This window comes from Microcaecilia unicolor, chromosome 5, assembly GCF_901765095.1.
Source record: "Microcaecilia unicolor chromosome 5, aMicUni1.1, whole genome shotgun sequence".
Classification (NCBI taxonomy): Eukaryota; Metazoa; Chordata; class Amphibia; order Gymnophiona; family Siphonopidae; genus Microcaecilia; species Microcaecilia unicolor.
In genome coordinates this window covers 17587963-17610323 of record NC_044035.1, presented here as the reverse complement: position 1 = coordinate 17610323, position 22361 = coordinate 17587963, and the positions used below count along the sequence as shown (strand labels likewise).

At 47.5% G+C, this 22361-nt stretch overlaps 1 protein-coding gene across 1 annotated transcript in view; it reads left to right on the top strand.

The window, feature by feature from the left end:
• TDRD1 (tudor domain containing 1) overlaps positions 1 to 22361 on the top strand; it is a 246820-nt gene that overhangs the window by 110821 nt on the left and 113638 nt on the right. Inside the window, exon 13 of the mRNA XM_030204712.1 lies at positions 1094 to 1201. Within this exon, the coding sequence (XP_030060572.1) occupies positions 1094 to 1201 (108 nt within the window). The remainder of the gene's footprint in view (positions 1 to 1093; positions 1202 to 22361) is intronic.

Here is a 22361-nt window from a genome sequence, read left to right as displayed (position 1 = left end):
TGGCAGGTATATTTGAAGGTGGCTATTATCTCGCAAGGTGGATTTTAGAACTACAGGCTCTCTCATGTAGGGATCCATTTCTGTGGTTCACTGAGGGTGGTTTTCAATTTGGATGTTGCTGTCAAGTTTTCTTTCTGACTTCCTTTCATAGGGAGAATTGTTCAGGGGGCTCTTTTATGTTACTTGGAGATTATGAATGAGTTTTGGAGGTTTGATGCATTTTATCTTCTTTTGAGGGTCTAAAGAAGGGGGAAGCCATATCCAAGTCAATTATACTGAGAAGTTTCAAAGACACAGTTGGTTTAGCCTATATTCTGAAAGGGTGTCTGGTGGCCAAAGGGGCTGTCGGTGGTTTTCAAGAAGGGGTCTAGCAACTTCTTGGGATGAGGTTCGTGTGGGCTCTCCGGAGGAGATTTGCAGAGTAGCTATGTGGTTTTGATTAAGTCATCCTTGAAGTATTGTTTAGACTTGATGTTCATGACGGGTATGGCTTCTGGGGCAGGTTTGCTCAGAGCATTTTTCTCTCATTCTTACCCAGTGTAAGAGTTGCTTTGATGCATCTGATTCATCTGGGCTAGTCTGGTGGATGATAAGGAAAAATTTAGTCTTACCTGCTAATTTTTTCTTTCCATGAGTTCTACCAGACCAGTCCCTAGTAATTGGTTTCTTTTGGAATTTCACCTATCCTTGTTTTGCTTTCTTCTTTATTGAGGGCTTGTAGGCATTTCTAGTGGTGGCTATAGATAGTTTACATTTGCTGTTTAGAGAAAAAACCTGAGGGCCATGTGTATCCTACATAGGACAGGGTTCACAAGTGTTCTTTGTCTTAACGGCAGGTAAACAGAACCTATTCATCTGGACTGGTCTGTTAGGACCCAAGGGAGACCAGATTATTCCATTTCTTATATCCAGCCAGACATAGATTTATAAGACCTTTGTGTGAAGAACAGGGAGAAGAAATAACACCAAAGCTTGAACACTTAAGAGTATGTATCTATTTTGAAAATTTACCAACTGTGCAGTGATTGAGACTTCATTGTGCATATATTAAATAATTTCTGTGATTTTATTCCTTAACATTTTTTTCTTGTAGACCAGCTTTCTGAGCTACAGATAGCCTTGAGTGAACACTGTAGGGTGGTCCCTTTTATTCCCAGTTTTTCTCCAGTGGTGGCAAATATCTGCTGCGCACAGTTCACAGGTAAAGATAAATCTTTTCTTGCCTGTTACAGCTTGCTTGTAATACTGCCCAGGTTATGGTGAATGAGTTAGCAAAAGTTTGAGGGTTTTGTTTGTCAGACTAGGATCTTCATCTAGTCTGTATAAAATTATGGCATTTCCTGTTAGACATGTCTGTCCAGTAGAATGATTGACTCAGAAACCAAGTGGTAGATTGATCAGATGACTTTCTCCCACTATTCTCCATGAAAAACAAGTAGCTTTAATCAGTCCCCTCCAGCTCCTGATTTCCTCTGTTGCATATATGTCACACTGAATTGTTTCTCATCTTTAAATAAAATCAAATAAATATCAGACAAAAAGTGTACCCGAGTAAGCACAGAACAGTTTTTAAATTAACTTTTTTTGTAATATCTTTATTGGATTCACACAATACCAAGATAGACACCAAAAAGAAAAAATATAACAGTGCATCGTGGTGATTTTTTCAAGTTTAATTCCCCCCTACCCATCAGCCAAACAGACATAACATTAGGCCAGGCCACACATGTTGTTTCTGAATAGCAGTCTGATCCGCAAACCAAAACCTTGTCACCCCTCCTCCCTAAAGTCATAAGTTGAACAGGTAACTACGAGCACGATGTGGCAAACGATCCCACACTGGGGACCAAGTTTGTTGAAAAGTTTCCAGGCTCTAGTAGACCGCCAACTAGCATCCAGTCTCTCCATCTTTAGTAAATTAAAAAGTTCATTCCTCCAGGCGGTGACTGGGGTAGCAGCCTGTCTCCAGCACATCAAAAGACACTTTCTGGGTGACTGATGGGGTAGCAGCCTGTCTATAGCACATCAAAATACACTTTTTGGCTAGAAACAAATGCCTTGTGCAGAAAAAAGGTTGGGTCCCGATCTTAGGCCCAGTGAAACAAAAGTTTGAAAACAATTGAATATCCGCCCGGAGAAGCAGGCGTCTACCCAATATTGCAGATAGATAAGTCAGCACCTGCATCCAGAAAGGTTTTATTAAGGGGCATATCATTATCATGATGTATTGTAAGCCACATTGAGCCTGCAAAGAGGTGGGAAAATGTGGGATACAAATGCAATAAAAAAAATAAAAATATCCAGAACATATGCAGCAATGTAGCCAGCTCAGCCCTTCAACATTGTCAATCTGCCATTGCCGCCACATAGCCAAAAATACCCAGTGAGGGAAAATGTAGAGGTGGAGCAGAAACTCTATATTGCTTCTCTTGAAAAGACAATGAATGTGTAAGGCACTTCAAGTGTTTCATTAGCAACCGCAGCTGGTCACCTGTAACTCGTTCCTCCATTGATAAAGGCCGATTCCAAATATCAGCCACAGCATCATAATGAAAAGCAGGAGCCATGCTACACAAGCTGAGCTGATAAAAACATAAACTTGATTTAGAAGTTTGGGATAAGAGCAAAATTTCAGAAATTAAATCCACAGCATCCTTGTTCAAAGTAGAAGCATCCAGTCCACTCACATAGTGATGTACTTGTCGGTAAGCAAGCCATTCGCCAGAATGCAGGCCCCCCCCCCCCCCCCCCCCCCCTCCTCCTGATGCTGTTCAAAGGGCTTCATGGATTCTGCAACAGTCACCAGGTCACAAATATAAGTTAAGCCACAGTGAGACCAAGTCTTTATTACTCCAAAGAAGGAGCAACATGGTGAAGATGGACTGGAGTTTCAACTGCTTATAAATTCACTTCCAACCTTGGCACATGGTTTTAAAAATAGGGTGTGCTGCAGCAGTCACAACTCGTGTAGGGTATGTAGTATGAAGATAATACAACAGTTGTGTTGGTACAATTAATTGTTGTTCCAGTGCAGTGTAGGAGTAAAGTGAGCAGTCCCTTTTATCCAGTCCATTAGGTGTCGCACAATATAGGCCACATTATAGCGTTGCAAATCAGGCATATTTAAGCCCCCCCCCCCCCCCCTCCTTTTTTTTACCAAAAGACAGAGAGAGCTGAGATAAACTTTAGGCCACTTGTTATTGTTGAGACTCTTCTGAAAAGTAACTACATCCCGATTAGTAAGGTACATGGGAAAGGTCTGTAAGACACAACCATTTCGAAAATAGGCCGAACAGCTTTATATAAAATTGGTACTATTAGGGACAGCGGCAGTGACCGCTCACAAAGCAAAAATATTCAGAGTCTTTTTAAGCAATGCAGTGTAATTTTCCTGATAGGCATCGGACACCTTACTGGTCAAATAAACCCCCAAATACTTTAATTTCTTATGCACCTTCTTCAATGATTACATAAACAAATTCTCAATCTTATATGAGTCACAATCAGGATTTTGTCCTCTCCATAGCACTGAAACAGTACTCATAACTCCGGCCAAATTCAATCAGGAAATAGCAACAGGCAAAAGCATACTTCTCTTTCAATTCGACATGTCTAGTGCATTTGACATGGTAAATCATAATATACTACTAAGACTCCTAGATTACTTTGGCATTGGTGGCAACATACGTAGTTGGATCAAGGGTTTCCTAACCACTAGAACATACCAAGTGAAATCAAATTCAAATGTATCATCACTGTGGAAAACCGACTGCGGAGTACTTCAAGGATCACCACTATCATCAATCCTCTTTAACCTAATGATGACCGCACTAGCCAAGTCCTTATCCAACCAAGGCCTCAACCCATTCATCTGTGCAGACAACGTCACATTATACATACCTTATAAACACGATCTGACAGAAATCGCCAATGAAATCAAGCTCAGCCTAAACATCATGAACTCATGGGCAAATGCATTTCACTTTAAAATATATATTTTTTTATTTTTCCATAACTCCAAAACAAGAGCACATCTCGCTCACATTTGCCCACGCAGGGGCTCATAAGCATTTACTACTACTCTAATACAGCTAAAACCACCTTAACACGAAACCGATTATCACAATTAACAAAATCAACAACCACCACCACCCAATCAACCCTTGTACTCTAAATATACATCATCCACCTTCCCTTCCCTCTACCCCTCACCAGCTCCACCTCAACATGAGAGCACCCCGTGGTTCTTTGTGGCACTGTCTCTCCCCCTCCCTCCCTACATTCCTCCCCACCAACCCTCCCCCCTCCTATACGATACCATTGACTTAAACACTTATCAATCGTTGTTGTAAGCGAGCCCATCTCCCCTTATATCGCCATGTCCCATCCCTGCGGTAAGCCGTTAATCTCTCCATCTCTATTAACTGACATAATTTACACTTCCAATCACTACTACTACTTAGCATTTCTATAGCGCTGCCAGGGTTACGCAGCGCTGTACAAGTTTAAACATGGGGAAGGACAGTCCATGCTCAAGAGAGCTTACAATCTAAAGGTTACAAACTATGTAGTCAGTGTAGGTATCATGAATGGGGAAGGTGGTTAGGCGCCAAAAGCAAGGGAGAAGAGATGGGCTTTGAGTAAGGACTTGAAAACGGGCAGGAGATCTACCCTCTTCCAGTACTGAGCTGTAGGCACTTTGCTGCTGCCAACCCCCAGCGCATCCATTTCCGCTCTTGCCCTCTCATTATGTAAGCCCAAAAGACACACCACAGGGCTACACACCAAGGATGATCCAGTTAACTTTACTAATGCTTTCATGACAGCTTGCCAAAAGGGTACTACCCCAGAGCATGTCCACCATATATGCATAAAGGAACCCTTCTGCAAACTACACCACCAACATAAATCCGATGCACCAGGGTACATCCTCTTCAATCTCCCCAGTGGATAAAACTTTTTCTCCGAGGACAAGCAGGCTGCTTGTTCTCACGACTGGGTGACGTCCGCGGCAGCCCCCACCAACCGGAAAAGCTTCGCGGGACGGTCGGCACGCAGGGCACGCCCACCGCGCATGCGCGGCCGTCTTCCCGCCCGTGCGTGACCGCTCCCGCCAGTTCCTTTTTTTCCGCGTCTGGAGAGAGTCGTGCCTTTGCCGCTCTCTGTTTCAGCCGCCGGAAAGCCGATCGCGTTTACGCGGATCGTTTTTTCTATTTAGTTTTTCTACACCGCGTCCTCCGGTTTTTTCTTTCTTTAAAAAAAAAAAAAAACAAACTGAACGTGTGGAGCACGCTCTCCCTTTTTCCCTCGTTTCTAGCGGGGACGCCGCGTTGCGGCCTAGTGGCCGCACGGTCGTTTTTCCTTTTTCGAGGTGTGATTTCCACCACCATCGACGACTTTAACTTCGCCGACGCGATTTTTCCGTCGATGTCCTCGAAGGTCCCGAGTGGATTTAAAAAGTGTGGTCGGTGCGGCCGGCCAATCTCGCAGACCGACACCCACGCTTGGTGCCTCCAGTGCCTCGGGCCGGAGCACAATCTCAAGTCGTGTCCCCTGTGTCTCGGTCTCCGGAAACGGACTCAGGTTGCGAGGCAAGTTCTGCGGGACCGTCTTTTTGGAACTTGCGCCGGCCCCTCGACGTCGACCTCGACGGCATCGGTATCGACGCCCGGTCCTTCGGTACCGGTATCGATGCCCGAGACATCGGCACCGATGGCATCGACCCCAGGAGAACAGGTCCCGTCGGCCCGCCGGTCCTCCGGTGAGGGTAGAGGTGAGAAGCCGCGTGGGCAGTCGGTCCCGGTCACTCCCTCAGCCCGTGGCCCACGGGACCGAACCCTGTCTGACCCGGTTCCTCGTGACCGAGGGGGATCGTCCTCCTCCTCCTCCATACCTCCCGGCGCCGGTGACGTGCATCGCAAGAAGAATAAGAAGCGTCGTCACCGGTCGCCCTCGATGCATCCGGACATCGGAGAGGAGGCGACGCCGAAGCGTCCACGTCGAGAGGAGAGGTCCCCGTCGGTTGTGGAGGTACCGACGCGACAGGGTCCCGGCACTTCGGTGCCGTCTCCTGGCCCCCACCAGATTCTGGCACCGACACCCCTACCGGCCCCACCGCCTTTCCCGGCAGCGGGCCTGGACGAGTGCCTCAGAGCCATCCTTCCAGGGATCCTGGAAGGGCTGATGCGCCAGGCTGTGCCGGCGCCGGGGGTGCTTGCGCCCTCGGCGCCGATGACTGTGGCGCCGGCGAGCTCTAGCCCGGCGCTGGGGCCATCGACACCGCCGCCGCTTGCGGCGCCAGTCTCGACCGCCACGCAGGTGGAGTCCCCGTCGACGTCGATGGAGGGAGCTTCGTCCCCGCCGGCGCGGGAGTCCACCGCTCGACGACACCGAGGCCTCGGTGCCTCGACGTCGAGCCGGGCCCGGTTCAGGACTCAGCTACATGAGCTTATGTCCGATACCGAGGATGAGGCCTCGTGGGGGGAAGAGGAGGACCCTAGATATTTCTCCTCAGAGGAGTCTACGGGCCTTCCCTCGGACCCCACGCCTTCACCGGAGAGGAAGCTCTCACCTCCTGAGAGTCTCTCCTTTGCCTCCTTTGTGCGGGATATGTCTATCAGCATTCCCTTCCCCGTGGTCTCTGTGGAAGAGCCAAGGGCCGAGATGCTCGAGGTCCTCGACTATCCATCACCACCTAGAGAGTCCTCCACGGTACCGCTGCACAATGTCCTCAAGGAGACACTGCTTCGGAACTGGATGCGACCGTTAACTAATCCCACCATTCCCAAGAAAGCAGAGTCCCAGTACAGGATCCACTCTGACCCAGAGTTAATGCGGCCACAATTGCCCCATGACTCGGCGGTCGTGGATTCTGCTCTCAAGAGGGCACGGAGTTCGAGGGATACCGCCTCGGCGCCCCCGGGGCGGGAGTCTCGCACTCTGGACTCGTTTGGGAGGAAGGCCTACCAATCCTCCATGCTCGTGACCCGCATCCAGTCATACCAGCTCTATATGAGCATCCACATGCGGAACAATGTGAAGCAGCTGGCGGACCTGGTCGATAAGCTCCCGCCGGAGCAGTCCAGGCCTTATCAGGAGGTGGTCAGGCAGCTGAAGGCGTGCAGAAAGTTCCTGTCCAGGGGTATCTTTGACACCTGTGACGTGGCGTCTCGTGCTGCGGCCCAAGGTATAGTGATGCGCAGGCTCTCATGGCTGCGTGCCTCTGACCTGGACAACCGCACCCAGCAGAGACTGGCTGACGTCCCTTGCCGGGGGGATAACATTTTTGGTGAGAAGGTCGAGCAGCTGGTGGACCAACTGCATCAGCGGGAAACCGCCCTCGACAAGCTCTCCCACCGGGCGCCTTCAGCATCCACCTCAGCAGGTGGACGTTTTTCCCGGGCCCGGCAGGCTGCACCCTATTCTTTTGCAAAGCGTAGGTACAACCAGCCGGCCCGAAGGCCTCGTCAGGCACAGGGACAGACCCAGCGCGCTCGTTCTCGTCAACAGCGTGCGCCTAAGCAGCCCCCTGCGCCTCCACAACAAAAGCCGGGGACGGGCTTTTGACTGGATCCACGGGAACATAGCCGCCCTCAAAGTGTCCGTACCGGACGATCTGCCGGTCGGGGGGAGGTTAAAATTTTTTCACCAAAGGTGGCCTCTCATAACCTCCGACCAGTGGGTTCTCCAAATAGTGCGGTGCGGATACGCCCTGAATTTGGCCTCCCTGCCACCAAATTGTCCTCCGGGAGCTCAATCCTTCAGCTCCCATCACAAGCAGGTACTTGCAGAGGAACTCTCCGCCCTTCTCAGCGCCAATGCGGTCGAGCCCGTACCACCCGGGCAGGAAGTGCAGGGATTCTATTCCAGGTACTTCCTTGTGGAAAAGAAAACAGGGGGGATGCGCCCCATCCTAGACCTGAGAGGCCTGAACAAATTCCTGGTCAAAGAAAAGTTCAGGATGCTTTCCTTGGGCACCCTTCTGCCAATGATTCAGAAAAACGATTGGCTATGTTCCCTGGATTTAAAGGACGTATATACTCACATCCCGATACTGCCAGCTCACAGACAGTATCTCAGATTCCGCCTGGGCGCACGGCACTTTCAGTATTGTGTGCTGCCCTTTGGGCTCGCCTCTGCCCCACGAGTGTTTACAAAGTGCCTCGTGGTGGTAGCGGCGTACCTTCGCAAGCTGGGAGTGCACGTGTTCCCATATCTCGACGATTGGCTGGTCAAGAACACCTCGGAGGCAGGAGCCCTCCGGTCCATGAAGTGCACTACTCAACTCCTGGAGCTGCTGGGGTTTGTGATAAATTACCCAAAGTCCCATCTCCAGCCAACTCAGTCTCTGGAATTCATAGGAGCTCTGCTGAATACCCAGACGGCTCAGGCCTTCCTTCCCGAAGCGAGGGCCAACAATCTCCTGTCCCTGGCTTCCCAGACCAGAGCGTCTCAGCAGGTCACAGCTCGGCAGATGTTGAGACTTCTGGGTCATATGGCCTCCACAGTTTATGTGACTCCCATGGCTCGTCTTCACATGAGATCTGCTCAATGGACCCTAGCTTCCCAGTGGTTTCAGGCCACCGGGAATCTAGAAGATGTCATCCGCCTCTCCACCAGTTGCCGCACTTCACTGCTCTGGTGGACCATCCGGACCAATTTGACCCTGGGACGTCCATTCCAAATTCCGCAGCCCTCGAAAGTGCTGACGACGGATGCATCTCGCCTGGGGTGGGGAGCTCATGTCGATGGGCTTCACACCCAGGGTCTGTGGTCCCTCCAGGAAAAGGATCTGCAGATCAACCTCCTGGAGCTCCGAGCGATCTGGAACGCATTGAAGGCTTTCAGAGATCGGCTGTCCTGCCAAATTATCCAAATTCGGACAGACAATCAGGTTGCAATGTATTACACCAACAAGCAGGGGGGCACCGGATCTCGCCCCTTGTGTCAGGAAGCCATGGGCATGTGGCGCTGGGCTTGCCAGTTCGGCATGCTCCTTCAAGCCACGTACCTGGCAGGTGTAAACAACAGTCTGGCCGACAGACTGAGCAGAGTCATGCAACCGCACGAGTGGTCGCTCCATTCCAGAGTGGTACGCAAGATCTTCCGAGAGTGGGGCACCCCCTCGGTGGACCTTTTCGCCTCTCAGACCAACCACAAGCTGCCTCTGTTCTGTTCCAGACTTCGGGCGCACGGCAGACTGGCGTCGGATGCCTTTCTCCTCCATTGGGGGACCGGCCTCCTGTATGCCTATCCTCCCATACCTTTGGTGGGGAAGACCTTACTGAAGCTCAAGCAAGAACACGGCACCATGATTCTGATCGCGCACTTTTGGCCCCGTCAGATCTGGTTCCCTCTTCTTCTGGAATTGTCCTCAGAAGAACCGTGGAGATTGGAGTGTTTTCCGACTCTCATCTCGCAGAACGACGGAGCGTTGCTGCACCCCAACCTTCAGTCCCTGGCTCTCACAGCCTGGATGTTGAGGGCGTAGACTTCGCTGCGTTGGGTCTGTCTGAGGGTGTCTCCCGTGTCTTGCTTGCCTCTAGGAAGGATTCCACTAAAAAGAGTTACTTTTTCAAGTGGAGGAGGTTTGTCGTTTGGTGTGAGAGCAAGGCCCTAGAACCTCGTTCTTGCCCTGCACAGAACCTGCTTGAATACCTTCTGCACTTATCGGAGTCTGGCCTCAAGACCAACTCAGTAAGGAATCACCTTAGTGCGATTAGTGCTTACCATTATCGTGTGGAAGGTAAAGCCATCTCTGCAGAGCCTTTAGTCGTTCGATTCATGAGAGGCTTGCTTTTGTCAAAGCCCCCTATCAAGCCTCCCACAGTGTCATGGGATCTCAACGTCGTCCTCACCCAGCTGATGAAACCTCCTTTTGAGCCACTGAATACCTGCCATCTGAAGTATTTGACCTGGAAGGTCATTTTCTTGGTGGCAGTTACTTCAGCCCGTAGGGTCAGTGAGCTTCAAGCCCTAGTAGCTCATGCTCCATATACCAAATTTCATCACAACAGAGTAGTGCTCCGCACCCACCCAAAGTTCCTGCCGAAGGTGGTGTCGGAGTTCCATCTTAACCAGTCAATTGTCTTGCCAACATTCTTCCCCAGGCCGCATATCCGCCCTGCTGAACGTCAGTTGCACACATTGGACTGCAAGAGAGCATTGGCCTTCTACTTGGAGCGGACACAGCCCCACAGACAGTCCGCCCAATTGTTTATTTCTTTCGACCCTAACAGGCTAGGGGTCGCTGTCGGGAAACACACCATCTCTAATTGGCTAGCAGATTGCATTTCCTTCACTTACGCCCAGGCTGGGCTGGCTCTTGAGGGTCATGTCACGGCTCATAGTGTTAGAGCCATTGCAGCGTCAGTGGCCCACTTGAAGTCAGCCACTATTGAAGAGATTTGCAAGGCTGCGACGTGGTCATCTGTCCACACATTCACATCACATTACTGCCTCCAGCAGGATACCCGACGCGACAGTCGGTTCGGGCAGTCGGTGCTGCAGAATCTGTTTGGGGTGTAAATCCAACTCCACCCTCCAGGACCCGAATTTATTCTGGTCAGGCTGCACTTTCAGTTAGTTGTTCTTCGTAGGTCAATTTCTGTTATACCCTCGCCGTTGCGAGGTTCCATTGACCTGGGTTCTTGTTTTGAGTGAGCCTGAGAGCTAGGGATACCCCAGTCGTGAGAACAAGCAGCCTGCTTGTCCTCGGAGAAAGTGAATGATACATACCTGTAGCAGGTGTTCTCCGAGGACAGCAGGCTGATTGTTCTCACCTACCCTCCCTCCTCCCCTTTGGAGTTGCGTTTTCTTCATTTTTGCTAGTCATTCAACTGGCGGGAGCGGTCGCGCACGGGCGGGAAGACGGCCGCGCATGCGCGGTGGGCGTGCCCTGCGTGCCGACCGTCCCGCGAAGCTTTTCCGGTTGGTGGGGGCTGCCGCGGACGTCACCCAGTCGTGAGAACAATCAGCCTGCTGTCCTCGGAGAACACCTGCTACAGGTATGTATCATTCACTATATGCATTTTCCTGCACCAAAACACATACTGAAGTTTTCTGAACCTCCCCACATATAACCTCCCACTCCTGATCAGAAAATCGATAATTTAAATCTTCCTCACAATCCCCCTGAAATCCAAATGGCCTAGGATCATGTCCCCTCAAAAATTTATATATCACTGATATTGGTCTGGGAACCTTCAATAAAAGCCACAAATTTTCCAAACTTTCCCTCTCCTGAGGATTCCCTCCTTCCAACCCGATGCCCCCACAAAATGTTGAATCTGTATATAAGGAAAATTGTCTCGCCCTGATAAACTATTTGCGGAGCACAGCGTTTCAAAATTCTTCACCTTCCCCCCCCCCCCCCCCCCCCCGGCAATATTGGCCGGAAATTCACAATGCCCGCTTGCTCCCACCGCACAAAATTAGCATTTTCTCTCCCTGGCCCAAACCTTGGTTCCCATCTCAAGGGAGCCAATGTCGACACCTCATCAGACTGTCCCAATTTCCTCCTCACTCCTCTCCACACTTCCATCAGATGCCTAACAAATGGATTCTGTATCCCTGCCAAGATCCCTCCCACTCCTTCAGTTGTCCATAAATAAGTGTTCATCAGCATATGCGAGCTATATGAGTGTTCCAACTGACTAGCAGGTTTAGTTATTGCCCTCTCCCAGTCCATAATCATCCTCAATTGCGCAGCAATGTAGTACCATTCAATATTGGGTACTGCTCTACCCCCCCCCCCCCCCTCTCCGGGGCACCCCATAGCACATGTCTAGCCAAATGAGGGTGTCTGCCCCCCCCCCCCCCCCCCCCATATAAACTGTGCCACCAACCCCTGCAATTGCTTAAATATCTGTTTCGGAACCGCCATGGGCAGCGTCTGAAACAAAAATAATCTAGGCAGCACGTTCACTTTCACCACTGCCATACGCCCCCACCACGAAAGCCACAGTCTCTTCCATTGAGACAACTCCCCCTGAATTTGGTCTATGATCTTCCCATAATTAAGACTATACACCCTAGCCAAATCCCTAGGAATCAGAATCCCCAAGTACCGAATATGGTGCTTGGCCCACTTAAACTCGAACAATGCTCTCAATCTACCTTTTTCCCCCTGTTGCAAAGAAATCCCCAGTAGTTCACTCTTTTCCTTATTAATTCTTAGGCCAGCATACCGTTCAAATTCCTCAAAAATCCCCAACACAACAGATAGTGTCCTCTCAGGATCCTCCACATAAAGTAACACATCGTCTGCAAATAACGTGATGCGATGTTCCATTCCCCTGACCCTTGTACCCTGAATATCCGGATTCTGTCGTATCAATACTGCCAGTGGTTCCATATACAGAGCAAAAAGGAGTGGCAACAATGGGCATCCCTGCCTGGTCCCTCTACCGATTGGGAAAAAAGACGTATAACCCCCATTAATGTTAAGGCGTGCCTTCGGTGTTGCATACAAAGCTCCCAACCAAGCCCCAAAATTGTCTCCCAAGCCCATGCAATTCATCACCACATGCAAAAACCCCCAAGTCACCCGGTCAAAAGCCTTCTCTGCATCTATAGCCGACAGGACCGTACTAACCCGGGATCTTTGTGCCTCCCATATCAAATGAAGAGTACCCCTAATATTATCCCCTACCTGTCTCTTCGGAATAAATCCCGATTGGTCGATGTGTACCATGTTCGGCAGTACCCTAGCCAGCCTGTTAGCCAGGACCTTAGCCACTATCTTTGCATCCACATTCAAAAGTGAAATCGGTCTATATTCCACAAAACATTTCCCTATATCTACATCAGTATAGTGCCATCCTCCACTCTCATCCCTCAACTTCTGAATAAAAGAATGTCCTCTTCTCACCCGCAGATAACGGGCTAACATCGCACTAGATTTATTAGCAAATTCAAAATATTGTTGCTTGAGCTTAGTTCTCATAAAATCTACCTCTGCTATCTGTAATTGTGCTAGTTCCCCTCACACTTGTTTTAATTCTGCCCATATCTGCGGTGTAAGGTTCCTTTTATGCATCTGCTCTAAATACAATATCTTCTTTTGTAAAGTCAGCACCAATTGACCTTTTTCCCTTTTCTTACGTGCCCCCCACTTGACCAAAACACCCCTCACCACTACCTTCAGCGCATCCCATAGTACCCCATCTTTTACTTCCCCATTATCATTAAAATGTCAGTACTCCCGGATAATACGCTGAATATCTTCCCTCACTTTCCTCTTCCCCAAGTAATGATTCATTAATTCTCCAGGCTCCTTGTCCCCTACTTTGGCCCACCCCATGTAATTTAATCCACATTGGCGCATGATTAGAAACACAAATGGTCTCTATCTCAGCAGCCTCCACCATATGTCATCCATTACGATGCACCCATAATCTATCTATCCGGGAGTACGACCGAGCTGCATGTGAGTAAAAGGTGTAATCCCGCTGCATCCCATGTATCAACCTCCAACAATCCACCACCTCCAACCCCTTCAAAAATTGTAACAATGCCTTCCTCCCCGGACTGCTCTGCTACCCTCCTGACGAATGATCCAACCTTACATCCGGGGCAATATTGAAATCCCCTCCTACCACAACTTGCCCTTTCACAAATCCCAAGATTTCCTCTTTTAGTGTTTGAAAAAATTCCCTCTGCCCTACATTTGGGGCATAAATGTTAATCAATGTCAACTCTTTCCCCTGTAACCACCCTCAAAGACCCACACACCGCCCACTAGTGTCGCGAAATCTCTCTCTAATCACAAATCCATAAGTTTGTCGAATGAGTATAGCCACACCTCCCATCTTTTTCGGTCCTATTCCCTGATGTACCACCAACCCCCAAAAAGGCCTACGGCGCAGCAAATGAGTATCCATCGGCCTTAAGTGTGTTGCTTGAAAAAACATTACATCCCACTTCAGTCTACCCAACTCCTTAAATACTCTGCTGCGTTTTCCCTGATTATTTAATCCATTCACTTTCTAGGTGCCCACCAACAACATGTCATCTTTCTCCCCTCCCACCCCCCACCTCATGTCCCTTCACCTCCCCCACAAGCATTCTATGCCCTTCCCCCTGCCCCAACCCTGCACTTCTCTGTTCCCTGTCCTCTCCTACCCTCCCCGTCCCTGTAACTGATCTCTCTATCAGAAAATCAGCCATTACACTAGGAATCCACACACTCTCCCAAACTTCGACCTGTCCAACGCTAAATCCCCATCCTTCCCGACACCTTACTTACACCCGCAATTCTGACACTCATACATCTCACACTCCCCCCCCCCCCCCCCCCCCATTGATTCAAACCATTCACTACTAGTCCACAGTCATCCTTCAGGTCACTTGTTTGTCGGTAGCCTTCCCTCAATTCACCACTTTCTGCCACGCCGACTCCCTTGTGGGCTCTCCGTCTGAATTGGAACATCCCCGCACCCCAAAGAGCGCAAAGCAGACCATGCCTCATCTGTAGTCTGGACCTCACGCGATTTGCCATCCACCGTTAGCCACATCCCAAACGGAAAAAGCCATTTAAATCTAATCCCTTTAGATCTCATAAATCTTGTGACTTCTCGGAAGGAAAGACGCTTTTGCAATGTAGACCAGGCCAAATCCTGAAATACCTCAATTTTACAATTTTTCCAGATAATCTCCTTTTGCTGCCTGGCTTTAGCCAAAATTCTCTCCTTCAAAGGGAAATCTGCAAAACACACCACAATGTCTCTCTGACGACAATCCCGCTGCGGGCCAGCCACTCTGTATGCTCTCTGGATATGAAAGTCCGGACCTTGACCTCCATTAGATTTCATAATGAATCCACACAGTTCTTGAGTCACTGCTGCACAGTTGCTGGCCCCTTCCGTCTCAGGAACTCCTTTAAATCGCAGGTTATTGCGGCATGACCTATTTTCCAGGTCCTCCACCTGCTCCCTAAGTTGCTGCAATTCCCGCGTCTCCTCATTCACCATTTTATGCAGATCTCCCAAGTCTTGCTTGCAGTTTTTCATCCCTTCCTCCATCTCGCCAACCCACGTTCCCAAATCGCAAATGTCAGCTTTGATATCTGAGGGCCTTTTGTATATCCAGCCAAACCCCTGCCAAATCTGCCTTCAGGTCTTGAAACCAAGTCACCATCTTCCTTTTCACAACTTCACCAGACTCAGGGCTCACCTCCACATGCTCCTCCACGGCCACTGCTGGACTTTGTTTCGCTCCGCTCTGTCCCTTTTGACGCCACTGGAGTTTTTTTTTCCTTATTCTGTTGTAAAACGAAACCGCTTCAATCCCTTCTCTGGTGGCATTCCTCAGGGACCTTTCCCCCTCAATACACAGTTCAGTATGCCACTTTCTTCTATAGAATATATTCTCTCTACTCAGTACACAATTGAACTCTGCAACAGGCTTATTTTCAATACTATCAGTTAAGGAGCTACTCACAGTCCTCAATAAACCATCACTCCTCTCCCCGCAGTGTCCTGGCCTCTCACTCCGATAAGACAACTATTATGCTTCTCTCTTTATTCTGCAGTTTCGACTGGGCCTGCACCTCCTCCCCTCGATAAGACACCACCACCGCCAGGCCCCAGTCCGCCTCCAGCACCCACTACGGACCTCAGATATCGCTGCACTTTACTGCTCTCTCTCTCTCTGCTGCAATTGTCGTCCCTCTCGCCGGCTCTCCGCTGTGGACTCTCGGAATGCGCCTCGCCCGCCTGTCAGCGTTTTCCTCTCCTCACTCCCGTACGCACTTGTCAGCCTCGCCCGCCACGTGCAAGCACAAATCTCTCACTCCCGATTTTCGCCGCTCACCGCCGTCCGCCGCTTCCAAACAACTTCTCCCGGCCACTCACTGCTGCGGCCACTATTGCCCTGCTCTTTCTGGGTAAACGCGGTTGGACACCGAAATTAATTTTTATGCACAAGTCGGGAGGGATTGGAATAACGTCCTCCTACTCCGACGCCATCTTGGATTCTCTACCGCAAATGCATTTCAATTAAAACTTAACACAGATAAAACACACTGTCTCATCTCATCCCAACACAATACGTACAAACTCGCAAGTATAAACACCCCACCCTATCTCAGACAGCCTAAAAATCCTCGGCGTTATTATCGACTATAATCTTACACTTGAAACCAAGTTAACTCCACAACTAAGAAAATGTTCCACTCAATGTGGAAACTTAAACGAGTGAAACCATTCTTCCTGAGGGAAACATTTCGCAGCCTGATACAATCAATGGTACTAAGCCATGCAGACTACTGCAATGGAATTTACACGAGATGCAAAGAACAACTCATAAAGAAACTTCAGCCCGCTCAAAACACAGCAGCCAGGCTTATATTTGGAAAAATGCGATTTGAAAGTGCTTCATAAGACCTCACATCCCATTTAGATTACATGCTTCAACATGGGCTTTTCCCCAAGGAAAAAGGCAACATCCTACTTACCCCAATAACGAAAGATACCAAGAAAAAAACAAGACGATATCACCAACTACCACCCAGTAGCTTCAATCCCACTGGTAGTCAAACTGATGGAAAGCGTGGTTACCAAACAACTCACTGACTACACAAACAATTTCACAATACTACACGAATCACAATCAGGATTCCGCTCCAACCACAGCACCGAAACAGTACTAACTACCCTCCTAGCCAAATTCAAACAAGAAATTGCAACAGGCAAAAGCATACTTCTCCTACAATTCGACATGTCTAGAGCATTCGACATGGTGAACCAAAACATACTACTAAACATACTAGAATACTTCGGGATCGGTGGAAGTGTACTTAACTGGATCAAGGGCTTCCTAATGACCAGGACCTATCAAGTGAAATTGAAATCAACCATATCACCACCATGGAAAGCAGACTGCGGGGTACCACAAGGATAACTACTATCACTGCTCCTTTTCAACCTAATGATTACCCCTCTAGCCAAGTCCCCTATCCAATCAAGGCCTTAACCCTTTCATATACGCGGACGACGTCACGTACATCCCTTACAAAAATGATCTAACGGAAATCACCGAAGAAATCAAACTCAGCTTGAACATCATGAACTCTTGGGTGAATGCATTTCAACTAAAACTCAGCACAGACAAAACACACTCTCATCCTCACATCCCAATATAACACAATCAAACCCACCAACATAACCACCCCAGATAACACCCTCCCTATCTCAGCCTGAAAATTCTCGGAGTTACAATCGACCGAAATCTCACTCTGGAGAGCCAAGTGAAAGCCACAACAAAGAAAATGTTTAACTCAATGTGGAAACTCAAAGGAGTGAAACCTTTCTTCCCGAGGGAAATATTTCACAACTTGGTACAATCCATGGTACTAAGCCGTCTAGATTACTGCAACAGAATCTCCGCGGGATGTAAAGAACAAATCATAAAGAAACTCCAAACTGCTCAAAACACAGCAGCCAAGCTTATATTCAGAAAAACAAGATTCAAAAGCGCCAAACCTTTATGAGAAAAACTACACTGGCTCCCAATCAAAGAACGTATTGCGTTCAAAATCTGCACCCTGGTTTACAAGATCATCTATGGCAATGCCCCGGGATACGTGATAGACCTCATAGACCTATCAGCCAGAAACACAACAAAATCAACACGATCATACCTAAATCTCCACTACCCAAGCTGCAAAGGACTTAAATACAAATCAACCTATGCATCCAGCTTCTCTTATATAAGCACACAACTATGGAATGCGCTTCAGACCGCTGTGAAAACATATGACCACTTAATCTTCTGGAAACTACTAAAGACTTACCTGTTCAAAAAGGCATACTCAAATGACTCAACCTAAATGCCTAACCCCGCAACACAATCAATATAAATGTTCATATTGGACATAACCTACTCTTCCCCTTGACCCCCAATATGTCTATCAATTCTGATCATTAGTCTGTCTGAACCTCACTTTGTATTTGTTCATGCCAGTATTGGCGACTGCCACTACTGCACTATGCAAGCCACATTGAGCCTGCAAATAGGTGGGAAAATGTGGGATACAAATGCAACAAATAAATAAATACCTCCGAGAAAAACTATATTGGCTACCAATCAAAGAACATATTGCTTTCAAAATCTTCACCCTGGTCCATAAAATTATCTACGGCAAAGCCCTGGGCTACATGACAGACCTCATAGACCTACCAACAAGAAACACAATCGGAGCAACACAAACATACCTAAATCTTCACTACCCAAGCTGCAAAGGACTCAAATACAAATTGCATCCAGCTTCTCCTACATAAGCACACAACTGTGGAACGCATTACCAAAAGCCGTGAAAACAACGTACGACCACCTAAACTTCTGGAAATCACTAAAAACCAACCTGTTCAAAAAGGCATACCCTATCGACCCAACCTAAATACCTAAACCCTGCAACACAACGAAACCAAAGCTTGTTACAGACTCTGCATAACTCTCTCTATGATTCCTAATGTGTCTACAACACATGCACCTTAATCGACCACAGCAACTCCTTGTATCTGTCTCTCTACTGGAGATGGCGAACGCCTTTACGGTACTATGTAAGCCACATTGAGCCTGCAAATAGGTGGGAAAATGTGGCTAAGTCTCCCCAGCCCCAACTGCAACCTTTCCTACCCACTGGAAAATCGCTTTCCTGTATTGCATTGCTCTCTCTTTCAGTCCTCTAACCTGACACCTCTTTACAGCATCTTTTGTTTACCTTCCTCTTGATTCTACCTCTGCAGGGTCCATGCTAATTAGCATGGACCTGGCAGAGGTGGAAACAGGAGGAAGGGAAACAAAAGGTGCTGTAAGGAGGTGGCAGGATAGAGGAAGTAGCAGGGCAGGGAGAACTGGTCTTGCTTGTATTCACTTTAACTAGCATGAACCTGGCAGAGGTGGAAACAGGAGGAACGGAGCCAAAAAGGTGCTGCATTGTGATGGGGGTTAGGAGATAGAAGAAAGAGAGAGGTAGTTGGGAAATATTAGCTCATGGTTGGGGAGGAAAGAAATGGGGCAAGTCTGAATGGGAGGGGAGAGAGAGAAAAACAGGAACAGTGCTAGCTGTGTTGAGACTGGAGCAATAGTAGATGGGAGGGGGCAGAGAGAGGCAGAGGCAAAGCTTAATGGGATGAAGACAGAGAGGGGAAATACTGCATGGGGTAGTCAGAGCTAGAGGGGGGCAATTCTGGATGGGGAAACTAGAAAGAGAGAGGAACAGTGCTGCGTACCAAGGGGGGGGAGAGAGAGGCAGTACTGGATGGTGGGGGAGAGAGATGGAGACCAAACTTACGGAGAGAGAGAATGATAGGGGCAATTTTGCATGGGGAGAGAGAGAAAGACCGTGTCTTGCATGTCCTTCTCCTCCCCTGCACCATTCAGCGCTGAGACCCATACACATAAGCAACTCTGTAATAACTTTTCTGTTCTAAGTAGGGCTGCATTTGGATTGCACAATTAAAGATGTGTTAATTTTTTCTCACTGCATCTCCTGACTCTGGGCAAGTCACTTAACCCTGCATTGCCCAGAATCACAAGGAGCTGCAGTGGAGGGAGTTGGGGGAGGGGGAATAACATACTTTTAATCACGTGGTTAATCGAGGGATTAATCGTGATTACAAATTTTAGTCAAAATGCAGCCCTAAATAAAAGAATAAAAAGTAATGAAAAAATAAATACAAAATACAAATTGACAAATTATCTGTATCACTACTAGACGTATGCAGCACTGTTCACATTATGTGCAGGTGCTTTAAAAATCTGGAACAGCATGCAGAATAGCTATAAACAGCCTTACAGTTTTCACAGCCTACTTCAGAAATGCAGCCCTAGTTCTAAGTGCTGTACACTTCCACATAAAATACCTTTTTCCATGCTGTTTGTATTGTGCAACGAACCCCACTGCCTCCGAGAAGTACACTTGGGACTAAAAGAAAAGGAACAAAGAACGAGAGAAGACTACAAACCATAACAATGCAACTCTTAAGTAATTTAGAAACTGGATTATGTGTTTATTCAGGGTACCTTTATCTGATATTACATTTTGTTTATATTTAAATCTTTTATTAAGGATATGCAACAAAGTGCAATGTGTATACAAAACAATAGTTTTCTTGAACATTATACAATAGGATATGTAGAAAAATGTTTAACATCCTGCATAGCATGTTACATACAAAGCTGCCTTCAATATCCAAACTGAAATATAAACTAACCCCAAACCCTCCCTCCCTCCCCCCCCCCCAATTTAAGTTGCATGTAATGTAAGTGCCAAAAAGAAATCTTGCTTATTGCTCAGACATTAAGAAGCCTACTGCATGCCAGTGGTGCAAGTGAATGCTAAAAAGGTTCCCAGGCATGACAAAATTTCCTTCCCATAATTGTATGTCTGTAATGTCTTTTCGCTCCAAAGATGCTTGCATCACCATTAGTGATCAGTAGTGGGTCAAAGAGGGTGGGTCTGAAATTAACCAACATTGCTCTTTTTCCTCATTAGTATTGACCTCTTAAAGTTTCTGTGGCCCTTTGGGACCGGGCAACAAGGGTAAATTTATCAAATAGCATATAGAGTCCTGAAATCCAATGAGAGTGCCACAAATGAGATACATGAGTGCAGATGGTCCTCCAAAATTGAGCTACCAGAGGGCAATGCCAAAACATATGTCCAAGTGTTAACTCTACTTTGGAAGCATTTCAAAGAGTGATCATGTTGTTGAAAGGTGGCTTTATACACTTTATAAAGTGGAATGTATAACCTTATCACTTTTATATTTGTGTTACAAGACGTATGAGGAGAGACTTGCTGAACTAAACATGTATACTCTGGAGGAAAGGAGAAACAGGGGTGATATGATACAGACGTTCAAATATTTGAAAGGTATTAATTCGCAAATGAACCTTTTCCGGAGATGGGACGATGGTAGAACGAGAGGACATGAAATGAGATTGAAGGGGGGCAGACTCAAGAAAAATGTCAGGAAGTATTTTTTCACGGAGAGAGTAGTGGATGCTTGGAATGCCCTCCCGCGGGAGGTGGTGGAAATGAAAACAGTAACGGAATTCAAACATGCGTGGGATAAGCATAAAGGAATCCTGTGCCGAAGGAATGGATCCTCAGAAGCTTAGTCAAGATCGGGAGGCGGGGCTGGTGGTTGGGAGGCGGGGATAGTGCTGGGAAGACTTATACGGTCTGTGCCAGAGTCAGTGGTGGGAAGCGGGACTGGTGGTTGGGAGGCGGGATAGTGCTGGGCAGACTTATACGGTCTGTGCCCTGAAGATCACAGGTACAAATCAAAGTAGGGTATACACAAAAAGTAGCACATATGAGTTATCTTGTTGGGCAGACTGGATGGACCATGCAGGTCTTTTTCTGCCGTCATCTACTATGTTTACTATGTTACTATTGCATTTCCCACTGCACAACACTTTGTTGTAGTCCATGTAGTTGAGACATTTTTTCAGTTGATCTCCATTAAGTTCAATCTACATTTAAAGATTAGAAACCATTCAGAGTGATGTATATGCAATGATGGGAAATGAGTAGGGAAGAAAAACTTTTTCATATCACTGTATGTAGTTGTTGGAATATTTATTAACTAGAGTTACAAAGGGCTAGAAAGCCTATTTCCATTGTCCAGCAGGAAAGTTGCAGGCAGCATTGATGATGCCATTCAGATGGCACCTTTTACAGACCTCTCTCTTCTGTTGCTCAAGATGACCTTTCAAGGTGACCTTGAGTCACCTAAGCATGTGCTGGAGGATGTGGTAATGGCGGTTAGCATGTCTGAGTTTAAAAAAGGTTTGGACAAGTTCCTGGAGGAAAAGTCCATAGTCTGTTATTGAAATGGACATAGGGGAAGCTACTGCTTGCCCTGGGATTGAAACCATGGAATGTTGTTACTAATTGGGTTTCTGCCAGGTATTTATGACATGGATTGGCCACAGCAGGATACTGGGCTAGATTCATTGGTCTGACTCAGCATGGTGGTTTGTTTATCACATCTTTCCCTCTCAGGGTTTTATTTGTTTGGTCATTCCAGATGCATCAAGTGCTCACACACAAAAATTTTTTTAAAAAAATCAGAGATGTAAGTAAATTTAATAAGAGTAACTGCTTTTTCAAAAGTTGCGCTGATACCACTAACACCTTGAATTATTTTTATAATAAACTGTAGGGTAATCAAGATTTTACAAGGCCAAGTCCCTATATTTATGCTGTATGATATTATTTAGTACTGAAAACAGATTTTTAAGATCAGGGTATGTGTGTGAGTAAATGTGTGGATGTCTTTCTGTAGGTGTCTGAGGAGAGGGGTGTATGAGTGTATGAATGTCAGTATGTATCACTGTCTTTGTTT